The following is a 13,200-nucleotide window of genomic DNA, read 5'->3' as shown; positions in this document are numbered from 1 at the left end:
GGACAGTTAATTATATTTAGAGGAGTTATTGTTGATACTGTGGAATGACTTTTAATCATCATGACTAGGGATTTTCCTGTTTTGGAAAATGTTAGAGTGTGTGAGAACTGAAGATGACATAATTCATAGTTTATATTAGACTTTCTGACTTAAATAAATTTTAAATACTCTTTTCTACCTTGCTGAAATAACATACTTAGATTTGTGCTTTGGCCTTTGAGAACCAACTTTTATTATTGGAGATGAAAGTATGAACATCCTTTTTAAAGGAGTTCTGCAAAGCAAAGGTGAGAACTGACTAAACCCTGTGATTTCTAATTTAAATGCAGTTCATTGGTTTTGGAAAATGTTAGAGTGTGTGAGAACTGAAGATGACATAATTCATAGTTTATATTAGACTTTCTGACTTAAATAAATTTTAAATACTCTTTTCTACCTTGCTGAAATAACATACTTAGATTTGTGCTTTGGCCTTTGAGAACCAACTTTTATTATTGGAGATGAAAGTATGAACATCCTTTTTAAAGGAGTTCTGCAAAGCAAACCCTGTGATTTCTAATTTAAATGTAGTTCATTGTGAGGTTTGCACAGAAGTTATGACTGACCTATATTTAATGTCATCACTTTCTCCCTTGAAATTCCAGCATGGAATGTTCTGCTTTGCTCAGTCAATAATATTTGTAAATGTACCATTTTGTGATGCTAGAATTACAATGGAATGTTTGGACTAAAGTCATAATGGTGTATTTATCCTTTTGGGATGTCCTTAGAGAACCAGGCAGTGCCAAGAGCTTAAAAAGACTTTAAAAGATTACTTAAAACTTATTTCCATGCTGTGTGCTTCATGCATCTGGCTTAGAGGGAACATGCAGTACAAAGTCTAGAATTAGTTTTCATTTGCTTTGAATTCTTCTTGTGCCCCAGAAGCCTTATTGTTTGGCACCAGCTTTGATTCACAAACACTGTATGAGGGTGTTTTTGTTTTTCTTCTATTGCTTGAAACAGCAAAGGATACATAGTCAGTGGTAAAAGCTTTTGTGGCAAAACTTCCTTAATTATTGGGCCTTTAAAAAGAAAAACAAAAACAAACACACACACACTCCCAAAAAATAACCAAAACATGACTAGATTAGTTTCTTGTTTCTTCTTCTTCTTCTATGTCAACTGCTTTTGAAGATCATGGCAGAGAGTTAATATTGATTGGTGACACTATGGAAATGTAAACCAAGAGATGATGAATCTGTTTACTCAAGTCCACAGAGGCGGCTGCTGTGGCCATTGTGCCCCGGGCTTATGGAAGTGTAATAACATTTTCAGTAATCAGGAAGCACTGAGAGTGGTTTACATGTTGTGTTCACAGTAGCATAATACCTTGGAATTTGGAGGGAAATGTGAAAATGGTCATATTTCACCCTCCTCAGGAGGATCAGTTTATGTTAGACCACATCGGTTTAAGTTAAAGAAGTGCAGTAGGTCCTATCTTCTGCTTGCGCTGTATTACCAGTTGATAACTTCACATCATATGTGAACCAGTATGGGAGGAAAACCAGGAATCAAGTGTCTTTAGAACACAGACCTGGAAGAAAAGGTTCCTCCATGGAGGGGAAATGCAAGAAATGCCATCTGCTTTGGGGACAGAAAGAGTGAGAAGAGAAGGGGGGTATCTGTGAATAAAGGTGGGCGGATGTTCAGATGACTGAAGCTTTATCTGTCCAGGCAGAATGGGTAAGTCAAAGCATCAAGCAATGCATATTGATGATAAGTTGAAATATTTTTAGTGCCTGAAATGGCAGAACTTTTAATTAGTTGTCTGCAAGACCCATCCTTCACTTAATTTGGAGATGCCAGGTTGATGAGTAAAATAACCTCCTTCTTACATGTACCTCATGTGTAGACTGGCTTTATTCAGTAACGCTTTTGTGCCTTTTGGTCAGGAAGCAGGTAACTTAACTTAGCTGATACTGATGTATTGCGTTGCAATTCTTCTTGTTTCAAGGAAGAGGATATCTGAAATGGGGAAAAACACAGAGGTAAAAGACTGAATTACTAATTTCTTTTTTTTTTCATTAGCAAGTAGACAACTCATTATGAAAAACAGGACAGATAAGGAGGGGAACTGGTTTTTAGAAGTCCCTTGATTAGTTTCATCTTAGTGCCACAGATTGCTGTATTTAGTATTGTTGGCATTTACATGGTCTTGTGTAGGCTTTGAAGTTATCAGGTCACACCTTATTAACAAAAGCTCAGAAAGACAAGGGTGGATTGCACTTTTGTTGTCACCTTTGTTTATCTGGAGACTATTTTCTGCATGACTGGGTTAACAGTTCAACAAACCACCATCACTGCTCTTCCACAAGTCGTAATCTCAGTATCTAATATAGCACTTCTCAGAGGAGGCAGCAAAAAGCAAGATACTCTGGGGGCAATAAGGCAAGTCTACTTTTGTGCTTTAACTTGTTCAAATCTCCCTTCAAATTTCCAATGCTTGCTCAAGTTTCTGATCCTGAAATAACTTGCCACTGCTGAGTAACTTTTTCTTAATAATTATTATAATAGTGATTATAATCTACGCAGACCGGGCATAACGTGTTGTGAAGGTATATGATTGGTTTTGTTAGAAATCTTTATTTTTCCTTTCTATATAGGCAGGTACAATCCTGTTTGCTGAAACAGGCTTCAGAAAACATTTCAGGGAAAGTATTTCTGAGGTGCACAGAAAAGGATGGTTAAAAAATTCTGATACCCAGCAGTTATTTAATTCACATGGTATTACTGATATTGGGTAATGTGAGAGATGTTCAGATCGTAAATCAGGATAATGCTGGCACTACAGTCTGAATCTTTATTGCAAATAAGAGCCTAAACTTCGCAGCAGAAAATGGTGAGTTGCTCATGTGCCGAGCACACCTCAGCATGTGAAGTGTCTCAGTTTTGTCCTCACTGGTGTTTTAGCCCTGATTGGGAAACCATCATGTTCTGTACCTCAGAGCAGGAAAAGTGCTGCCGTGGTCCCCAGCTGGAAGCTGTTCAGAGGGGCCTATCCACGTGTGCTCACTGAGGGAACCCCTTGGTTTAGGTGCAAATGGCACAGATGGCTACAAAAGTTTGGCCTCTTTGTTAAATGAGGCCAGAAAACAAACAGTACCCAGGGAGGGGGGAAGGAGGTGTGTCAAAAAGTAATTCAACATGAAGTTCATGTTTTGTAACTAATGTGTGGTGAGTTTAGATTTTGTCACCTGAGTCAGGGCAAAAAGGAAACCTTTCATGGTACATTTGGTACATTAGAATCCTTCAATTGTTCTGTTTACAGCTGTAATTCAGTTTTACTTTCTAAATAACACAAACAAAAATGTTCAGCTTTGGTTTTACAGTTAATGAAGACTACAACTTAAACTTTTTTCCTCCTTAGTAAGATAGTAACTTACTATAACTTTAAAATTTTTTCTATACACTAAACCAAAGTTGTTGTTGACTATTGGGTGTCAGATTCTGCTTCATGGAGGAAGGAAAATCTGAGGAAAGGATGGACTGTATTTACCAGGAAAGCTGCTACAGTGGAGCTGGGGAGGGCAAAGCCAGAGCTTTAAGGAAACCTTACCAATTTTGATCAATATTGATGGGCTGGTTTATTCCTCCTGGCTGGTTGTCTGATCGTGCACTAATGCAGCTTTCAAAATGTGTTCTTGAAAAATCATTTTCAGGCTTTGACAGACACCTTAATGAGGTTTGAATTTTGAAGACCTATTGAGCCTTCTAACTTTTACAGCAAGTACTCTAATCCTCTTAAAACAAAGTATTTGTCCAGATAAAAACTCAACCCTAAACACAGTTAATAGATAGTTTCAGGTTGGTTTGTATTTCTAGGCTAATTTTAAAAAGCCAAACAAACAAACCACCAGCATGTACATTAAGTTCACAAAGAGGTCAAGAGTAATTCAGTCAGTGATCACCATGCTCTGTTTAGTGTCTGTATGATCAAGCCACAAGAAGGGTCATGGGATTTAATTTTCATTCATCTTGTTAAAGTCTGCTTGTTCAGGTCATTTGAGCCACTGGACTAGTTTGTCTTTGAGCTGGAAAGAAGTATCTAAACTAAGCAATCCTGTCACTAGTAAAAGAGAAACTCAGCCTTGGAAAAAATGACAGAAAAAGGAGGGGAACTTGGTTATTGCATCAAGCACTTGAATTGTTTGTCTGTTTCTTTTTTAATCTTTACTGTATTGGAATCAGAATTTCATAGCAGGTTTAGTTGTCTTCTGGTGCACACGTTAATCACATAGGGTTTCTTAATGTATGCATTGTGCTCTTTGTGTTCACCACTGCTGCAGCCATCAAGTACCTTTGATGTTCCTGTGGCACCCGGTACCTTCCCCAGCCCTAGACTAAGAGACAGCAAAGCATTAAATAATCTTTCCTTTGAGGAGGAAGGAGAGTTCGTTTATTGAAAGGAGAACACTCTAATAATGCTGATGGTAGTTGAGGGAGGTACAGAAGAGGGAGTTACAGAAGAGGAACAACTACACATAACCAAAAAAGTGACAGTGTTTGGAGATTATTTTAGGAAAATGCTAGAAGTCCTTTTCTGTAATAATATCCTGAATATGAGGTAAGGTTTCAGGTTTTTTGTCACCTTCTCTTGTCTCCAACAAGCTTCTGTTTTGTATCTGATTATGTCAAACTAAAGGTCAACAGATAGAATAGATCATTTTTATTTGGTGCTCTTTCGTTGACTCGTGGTCAGTAATGGTGAGGGTTCTCAGAACAAATCCTGTTTGGACTTAGACATCCTTTTTCATCTCTAAGTATGTCTCACATCTTTAAGGGTAAGCGTAAGGAGTGAAAATGCTCCACACACATATCCAGGGTTTCTTGTAGTTTTGTTTGTCAAATGCTTGTTTTACAGTGTATATATAGTACCTGTGGACCATCTTTAAGCAGATCACCCCATGTGCTGCAATGAGCATGACGTGGCTCCCCCACCAGCCATTTCTACGTTGTGTTACTTAAAAGACTTTAATTAACTCTTGCAAATGTTTTAGTTTCATGACAGGCATATTTGCCTTGAAGCTTTTCACATATCTTTGCAGAAGAGCAGCTTTGTATCTAAATAACATTCTTGTGAGGTTTTGAAAGGTTACAGTTGGGTCACTGGCACTCCTCATGGTACGTCTTTCACAGGCTTTGTTTATTTTTGGCTTGACCACTACAGTTGGGCACCTGCTTGGTTTCTGACTGTCACCTCGGGATTTAAGTTGTGCCAATGGAAAGCACAGGTTAATGTGCTTCAGAGCTTTCTTCAGATCGAAAAAGCTGGAGTGACTGTGTACATGGAACAAAATGAGTTGTTTAAATCTCTATTTCACAACTAGAATGCAGGAAATTTCTTCAGTAAATCTACATAAGAGAAACACTTCTTGTTCTTTTAGTAACAGCAAAGGTTGCTCTCTTACAGTTTGCTGGAACCTTGTCAGATGGTTTGGGCAAGACAATGGATAACAGACATCAGACAGAGCGAGAATACATTCGATACCACGCTGCAACGAGTGGGGAACATCTTGTAGCTGGAATCCATGGACTTGCACATGGTAACCCTTAGCTGCAGTTTTAACTCATTTTTCTTTTGAAAGTAATGATCAGATTGGAAAGAACAGTTTGTACTACTCTTGTGTGATTCTTTGAAGCCAGGGAAGTGGAACTATCATAGGCTTTATATTTGAACTTGAATGCTTGCAGGTCAGGGTGAGGGCATTGTTTGTTTTTTAAGTTGACAGGAACTACATTTAAGAATAAGATCTCTTCTCATCTAACTGTGAGTAAAAGCTTTTTTGCAAATTAAAATGAAATTGCAAAGAAAGTTCATCCAGAACTTCAATGTCTTTGTAGAGTCATAAAATACCTGTGCAAACAGCCTTTTTGAGGGCCAGACATTAAAACAAAAATGAGGATGGTTGGATCGTAGCTTTCTTATATTCACTTCCAGTTCCAGAAACCTGAGTTTCCTCAGAATCAGTACATCGATTTAAAGTAACATTTCTCCAGTTGGGTTATTTTGTGGTTTTGGTTTGGCTTTTTTTAAGTCTGCTAAGAACGAGAGAAATGAAATTATGGAAAAGGCAGTGGACTAGTCTTAATTTGGCTGGAATTGCACATCAATTTAGTTCATGATTTATCTGTGGAAGAAAGTTAAATCAATACAAGCCAAGTTTAAATCAAATATTTATATTTTGCATCATCTTGACTCAGTTTGTTTAAATGTCATTCTTTTAGTGCAATTGTTGCCGCCTGTGAAAGATAATCTGGCTTTCACTAAACGAGCAATCTTTTCTATGCAGAGCAAAAGTCTTCATGCTGGACTTTAAAAAGCAACACTGTAGGTATTTAAGCGGATCGTGAGAAAGGTTTCTTTCACACCAGTGTGCTATAAAGTCTGATATAAATTATGTTGGTAGAAATGCAGGAAATGTGAAATATGTCAGTCTTTGCTGGAAAGTCAATGATAAAAGCATTTTATTATGTTATATTATCACTGTGTTGTTTTTTTTTGAAGACTGTTTGTGTAAATACAGCTGGGAAATAAAACAGTACAGACATATTTAAAAATACACATACCTAATAATGAATTAAGTCCTTTTCTGTGGGATATTACTGTCTGTGAGTATGCATGTGTATACTACATATACAAATTATTAAGTTATTAGCTAATGTAATCAGTTGTGAAACCATGTCTGTATTACATTAAATGTACGGTACATTTCTGTCAAGCTCAACTGTCAATATTTAGGCACACAGCATCAACTGTGACAAGGCTCTGTACTTTTGAGAGGCAGTACTGACCTACTTTGCTGTTCTTGTCTTTGCCAGGTATCATTGGAGGATTGACGAGTGTAATAACTTCAACAGTTGAAGGTGTGAAAACCGAAGGAGGTGTCAGTGGTTTCATCTCAGGCCTTGGGAAAGGGCTGGTTGGCACAGTAACCAAACCTGTGGCTGGAGCTCTGGATTTCGCATCGGAAACTGCACAGGCAGTGAGGGACACTGCAACCCTAAGTGGCCCCAGGTCAGTAAGCAGTTCATGTTTCCAATCAATAATACTGTAAAAATGTGTATTAATACCTGCTGCAATTCCGGATCTGATTATCTTCCCTTACCCAAAGAAACAATAATTTAATCAAATTTACTATGAGCTCTTATTAGTAGCTCATTTCATTCAATTTGCCTTTTCTTTACAAGATGGCATTTGTTGATACTATAAGAGTATATTTTGCACAGAAAAGCTGCAATATAAAATAGGAATTATTAAGCCACAGCATTAGATTAAAGCAAAATTTTAAAAAGGTTTAATGACATTAAACTACTCCATGGAATCCTTGTGCAGAGTTGAAATGGAAGAGTCCTTCTCCCTGCTCTAGCTCCAGCTTCCATTTAGCTATGTAGAAAAACAAATCTTAAAATGTTTGAAGAGTTCTGGCATCCGTATCAAGTAATTATCTTATTTTAATTTTGTACAATAATTCTCACTTACAGAAAGTGTGGATCTGTGCCCTTATGTCCACATGCTGATCTGTTTACCCATGCCTAGGTGGATGTTAGGTGTCAGCACATCACAAGAGATGCCTTGACTTGCTTCCTGTGTTCAGTTACTGGCGTAATGTGGTCTCTACAGAATAATGATTGTTTAAATTAAATGAATGTTCATTGGCACTGACTATGAATGTGGAAGAGGGAACAGGCTAAGTTTTAAAAAGGCTGCTCTGAGAGAAGATTCTTTTTACTCTTGTTGGCCAAGCGTTTACTGTATATGATAGGACTATGCCTGGTGTACGTATATGAGATCTTGAGTGCTGAAGAAGTGAAAGAAAATCCTAAATACATTTGTTGCAGCAAGCTTAGAGAAAAATGCTTGAAAAATGTTAGGTTTTCCAGTTGTTTTGTCCTCCCATTTGGCTTTTCCATTTCCTGTGTTTTATGATGCCATGCTTGGAGTCCTGAAGTGTCCACCATCAGTGTTTCAGTAAGGAACAATAAGCTTGATGTGTGAATGAGGTGCGGGAAACTTTGAAGAACAAACGTAGATGTACTTTGTTGTGAAAATGGAAGTGTTTACATGTATGTCTTACGTATCTGATACTTAGCTTGATTTGTAAAACCCAGAGGTCAAGGATTACAATTTGGTAAGTACATATGCATGCAGAAATTACGTGAGAACTTGAAGAGCATCCCTGAGAAAACACATCTACTGTTTTGCTTGTACATGTCTTAGTTTTGTGACTACAGTTTGATTTATTTATTTAAAGGTGAGGAGAAACACACCTGGCTATACTGTTTGTTTTCTTACCAGTTGAGCTGTGTTTTTATTATAGTTTGTTTCAAGACACACATACACTTAAAATTCATGTTTTGACAGGATTCTGTGCCATACAACCTACGCACAGTAGTGATGATGTTATCAAGAGTTGACAAACTAGATAGCAGCTGGGAAAGGGAGGGTGTCCAACCAGCCTTATCTCTAGCTTGCTGTGTGACATATTTCCCTTTAACTTGTTAACTGTCAATTAAGAGATGAGGTTAAGACAGATGAGCTGAACCACATTTTTGCTTCCACTAGATTCTGAAATACCATTGTCATAGACCAGCACTGAGAAATTATTTTAGCATTTACACATGCTCTGCAAAAAGTTTCTGACCCAGCAAACTTCTACAAGAGAAAAAAGCAAAAACTAAAGAAAAATAAAAACCTTTCTCACTTACTGCACTTCTCCAATCTACAAAATCTGATCAAAATGTATTTTAGATAAACAAATGTACTTGAGAATATGTAGATGGAGGACCGAGGGGGTAACAAAAAACACAGCACCACCTATAAGCAACCCTGCACTCCGTGTTTTGTTTGGTAAGGGTTGTTTTGGGTTTTTTTAATGTGCTTATATAATGAAGCAACCAAATTGTTCTTTCGGGTGTATTGAAAAAAAGAAATCCAACAAAGGATTTGTACATTTTTCAGACTGCTGTGTACCGATATCCCCCTGCCGCATTTGTTAACTGTTCAAATATGTGTGGTTTGGAATCAAAATAGAAGAGTGTTCCAAGCCCAAGTTGCTGGCTCCAGTTGAATGTTCTGTTTAAGCATGCTGGGCCGTGCGGACTCTTCCAAGCTAAGTACACAAAAACAGCTAACCCTGCTGGATAGAAGTTATGGCAGTAACCGATCTCAAGTGTAGTTTTGAACAGTTGGGGAATGAGAGTTAATGAGCATGGTAAGAGCCATCTTGACCTTATCTTGAGACCGACAGCGAATGTGCAAGTTTCCGGTATTGGTGCAAAGTTGAGTCATCCAGTTAATTACAGTTGTATTTAAATAGTACAAGACATAACCATAAATTATAGGCCCCTTGCAATTCTCTAATTACATGGTTGAATTTTTAAAAAGCCCTGAATGTAAGCTGCTTGACTTTAACCATTGGATCAGTTTTGAGTGAGATGGAGAATTTTAATTGAGGTTATAGGTTTTCCTAAAAAGCATTTTGTATTTCCAGCAAATTTACTGAATTTAATGGAACGCTGAGGAAGACTCTGAAACTTGCATTACTGTGGTCATGCTACAGGGACAGAAGTCTCTTTTGGCTTCAAAGTGTATTGGTTGGTACTGGGACTCATACAGCCAGCACAAGTCCTCTGCTTAATAATACAGGTTTAGTAGTACGGCCAAAATGCAGATGATGGCTTTGTAGCTTACGGTGGTAGTTTAGAAGGGGATGTGTTTAAAGTACAAGAAGATATTTTTTAGGCTGGACTTTTTCAAGGCTAATCTTAGAGCTTACTATGTAATCATATAATTTATGACGCTTGTTATTTATTAATAAAGCTGCCTTAATACTTTACAATTTTAATGCAGAGGAGAGCACAAAATAGTTGTTGACAATGGAGCATACATCTAATTTATAAACAGTTAATGCCTGTGACTTGATACCTTTTTTTGAGTGAGTTTTATGTGTTCCAAGCACTCTAGTGTCACATATAAGAGTTCTGATTATTTCCATATTTGTCATATACTGCCAAAAGTCTTAAAGACCAGTTCAAAACAGGAAAGCTGTTATGTCTCTAGATATGCTTGGAAAGCTCTCTCCTAGAAACGTGTTTTAAGTCCTAGCACAGCACAAGTAAAGAACATTTCTACTTAAATGTGTGTCTAACCTAACAAGTAGTGCAGGAAACTGCCATTACAGCTTTCTCTCAGGCTTCTGACAGGTCAGTGCAAGTTGAAGATTATTCTTGAACTGTTGCTGCAAGGGTTTGTTTTCTCTTCTGGTAGTCACAATGTGAAACTTGGAAGTGAGATAACTTCATGACCTACCCATTTCTAGTGAATCCTGCCAGTGAATTAGACTATTAGCTAAGAATAGTTTGAGATTGGCAAGCCATTCATGGTCACAGAAACTTCTTATGTCAATATTTGATTTTTTAAAAATGTACTTCACCTGGACAGAATCAGCCTGCACCAGTTGTTCTTCTGTTCACCACTTTGATGCCATCGCTCAGAAATGTGCAGTGAGGTTGCAAAGTCTGAGACAAAGTCATCAGCAGGTGATTTTATTTTTTCCCCTTTTGTGCACCCGTCTCTCTGTTAGCTGTGATTTTGATTGGAAGGTCAAAAGCAACAGACTTGAGAGCATGAGTTATCAGTGACACTGAAAAGGAGGAGTAGAAAATATGGACCTAACTGTATGGAACACCAACTCAACCAATAGACCGCAAAGAGTATAATCTCAAGGTTTTCAAGTTTTAAAGATAAATACTGCTTAACGCTGCTGTACGTGTCCAAATTCCATCTGACCTTGGACTTGATCTAGATCTGACTTCAAGAGTCTTTACGTAATGTCAGTCACGTATGGGCCGCGTCTCTGGTGAGTGAGACATTATTCTTCTCCTGGTAAGCCCTTCCTAAGATTTTCCTAGAATCCAGAAAGAAAATATATTTATGGGCTACTATTCATTGTGTGGTGTAAATCTGAAAGTGTACAGGACGGTTTAGCTGATTTATCCATCTAATCTATAAATGACTTGGGCAGTGTGATTTCTTCTATATCATATCTCCTCTTTTTTTTTCCCCAGTGGGATACCAGCTCTTTATAATGATGTGTTTTCTCCAATGATCTGTTCTTTTTTGAGTACATTTGGCCATTTTACTCCTGTGGCACTCTGTTAAATGGCTGCAGACATTGGCTTTTCCTCAGTGTCAGGCCTACCTCCCATCCTCAGTCACTGCTGAACTTCATTTGATGGGTTTACATTCTTCTGTCATGACTCTATCCAGATTCTTCCACTGCTGCTGTTGAGTTACTTTGAAATCCCCTCAGTCTGTAAGTTCCCATCAGCGTTGTGTGAAAAGGGACCGTCACATCCCTGTTCTGTGACAAGCTGTGCTCTGCAAGTCATCCAAAATTGTGTTGGCTTCTTTTACTGCCGTATCACATTGCAAATTGATATCCAGTTTTCTGCTTGCTATTTTCCCCCAAGAGGTTTTTTTGTGTGTTGTTGTGCTTTGCAAATATCTCCTCGTCATTTAGTATTTGTGTTCTGGATTATTTTTCCCCAGATGAACCAGGTTCCAATTTTGTAGGTTGAATCCCATTTCATTTCCTGCCATATTTCTGACCTCTTCAAGTTCTTTAGTACTTCACCGTCCTCACTGGAGCTTTAAACGCCTCTTAGATTGTCCTCTCCAAATATAATTTTACACGCTGCTTTTACTGGATCCTTGAAGTCAAGCAAGCCTGGTTTCATGCCCACACACTTTGCAGCACCTCAGTAGACACTTCTCCCTGCTTTAATCATTTTCTGTTACCAGTCTCACCTGCTCAGTGTTATTCTGTTGGGTTTTAATTTATCACTGCCAGCTTTGGGTGGTTCTGGTGGGGATCCTGTTCTGTTCTTCAAATGTCTGCTCTTGCTTCTTGCATAAGTGAATGTAGATTTTTTGTGGGGGAAGTAGTTCCTCAAACTGCAGCCCTGCACCTCTTCACTATGGATAATTTCATCTCTAAACCTTAATTTTATTTTTTTTTCTGAAAATGCTCCTCAGCTATTTTATTTTTTTAACTAGAAATAGACAATAATCCATCATATAAGACCTAAAAGAATTTCTAGATAAATGAAGGTACTCTTAACAATGAACAGAAGATGGTTCTCCATTCCTTTTGCCTATTCAAAGTGTGTTTTTTTTACTGCCATGAGATGCTTCTGGCTCGTAGTTGTGACTATGGTTTTCTTTTCTACAACTTTCTTTAAGAATGGTTTGGTTTTTTTCTTGCCCTTTCTCAGAATTATTTTCCAAAGGAATGGCTCAGATTAGAAATAAGTGCAGTCTTCCCTAGACTACACAGAAATAAGTAAAAGAAAGATGAACCTTTAAAACATACAGTTTGTTTAATCATATTTTATTGCAGTGTCTATAATTCTAGAGCCGCACATACATAAATGTCTGAGTTTCTGGTGTTCCTTTATTGTTCATTTCAGGACAGCACTGTGAGCTGCTTAGCACCCTTTGTAGAGTCTGATTAATGTTTCCAGGAGGTAATTGCTAGGTATCTGCATTACCAGATACCATTTGTATTTGGAATATTTGTGAAATTGGTTGACTTTACAGTTGGTTGTCTTTGTTCCCTTTTTTTGAACTCTACTCAGTTTAACTATTTGGAAGAAGTGGAAGAAAAGCCCACAGTGTTTGGACCTACAGCGGCAACACAATACTTCATTAATGTTGTATGGGTGTGGTTACTTTTACATCGGCTGTATATGAATGTCTTTAAGTAACGGGAGGTTTTTGGAAAAAAATAAGCAATTACTGGCTTGCATTAAGCTATGTTTGGTCATACAGGTCTTACATTTTACATATGTTACATCTGATCAGCCTCTGGAGCTTACGAGCTAGACTTTGAGTAGCAGGGTCTGAGACAGGAAAAGTTGAAAATGAACACCTTACCTATTTTTAAAAGACACTTTTTCAAGCCCAAGTGTTTGATTTGCCGAGACAGTTCATTAGAGCTCCCCTTTGCATTTTACTTCTGGGGTTTTATGCACCCTGCATATTAGCAAAGTTGTTCTAGAGAGTTGAAATTCCAATAGGGAGTGTTAAACCTTTAGGTAAAACTTGTGTAATTTCTGAAGTCTTTTTGCTTTGCCATGGCAGAATGTATTCCTGCT

General features: G+C 37.8%; 1 protein-coding gene across 1 annotated transcript in view; it reads left to right on the top strand.

The window, feature by feature from the left end:
* The window catches only part of LOC104547618 (vacuolar protein sorting-associated protein 13D-like), a gene marked incomplete at its 5' end in the record, with an annotated part of 77,594 nt that overhangs the window by 49,562 nt on the left and 14,832 nt on the right, over nt 1-13,200 (top strand). Inside the window, 2 exon segments of the mRNA XM_010193398.1 lie at nt 5,453-5,585; nt 6,862-7,057. Of these exon segments, the coding sequence (XP_010191700.1) occupies nt 5,453-5,585; nt 6,862-7,057 (329 nt within the window).

Source organism: Mesitornis unicolor, unplaced genomic scaffold (genome assembly GCF_000695765.1).
Source record: "Mesitornis unicolor isolate BGI_N332 unplaced genomic scaffold, ASM69576v1 scaffold8941, whole genome shotgun sequence".
NCBI lineage: Eukaryota > Metazoa > Chordata > Aves > Mesitornithiformes > Mesitornithidae > Mesitornis > Mesitornis unicolor.
This window is presented reverse-complemented; position numbering and strand designations above follow the sequence as displayed.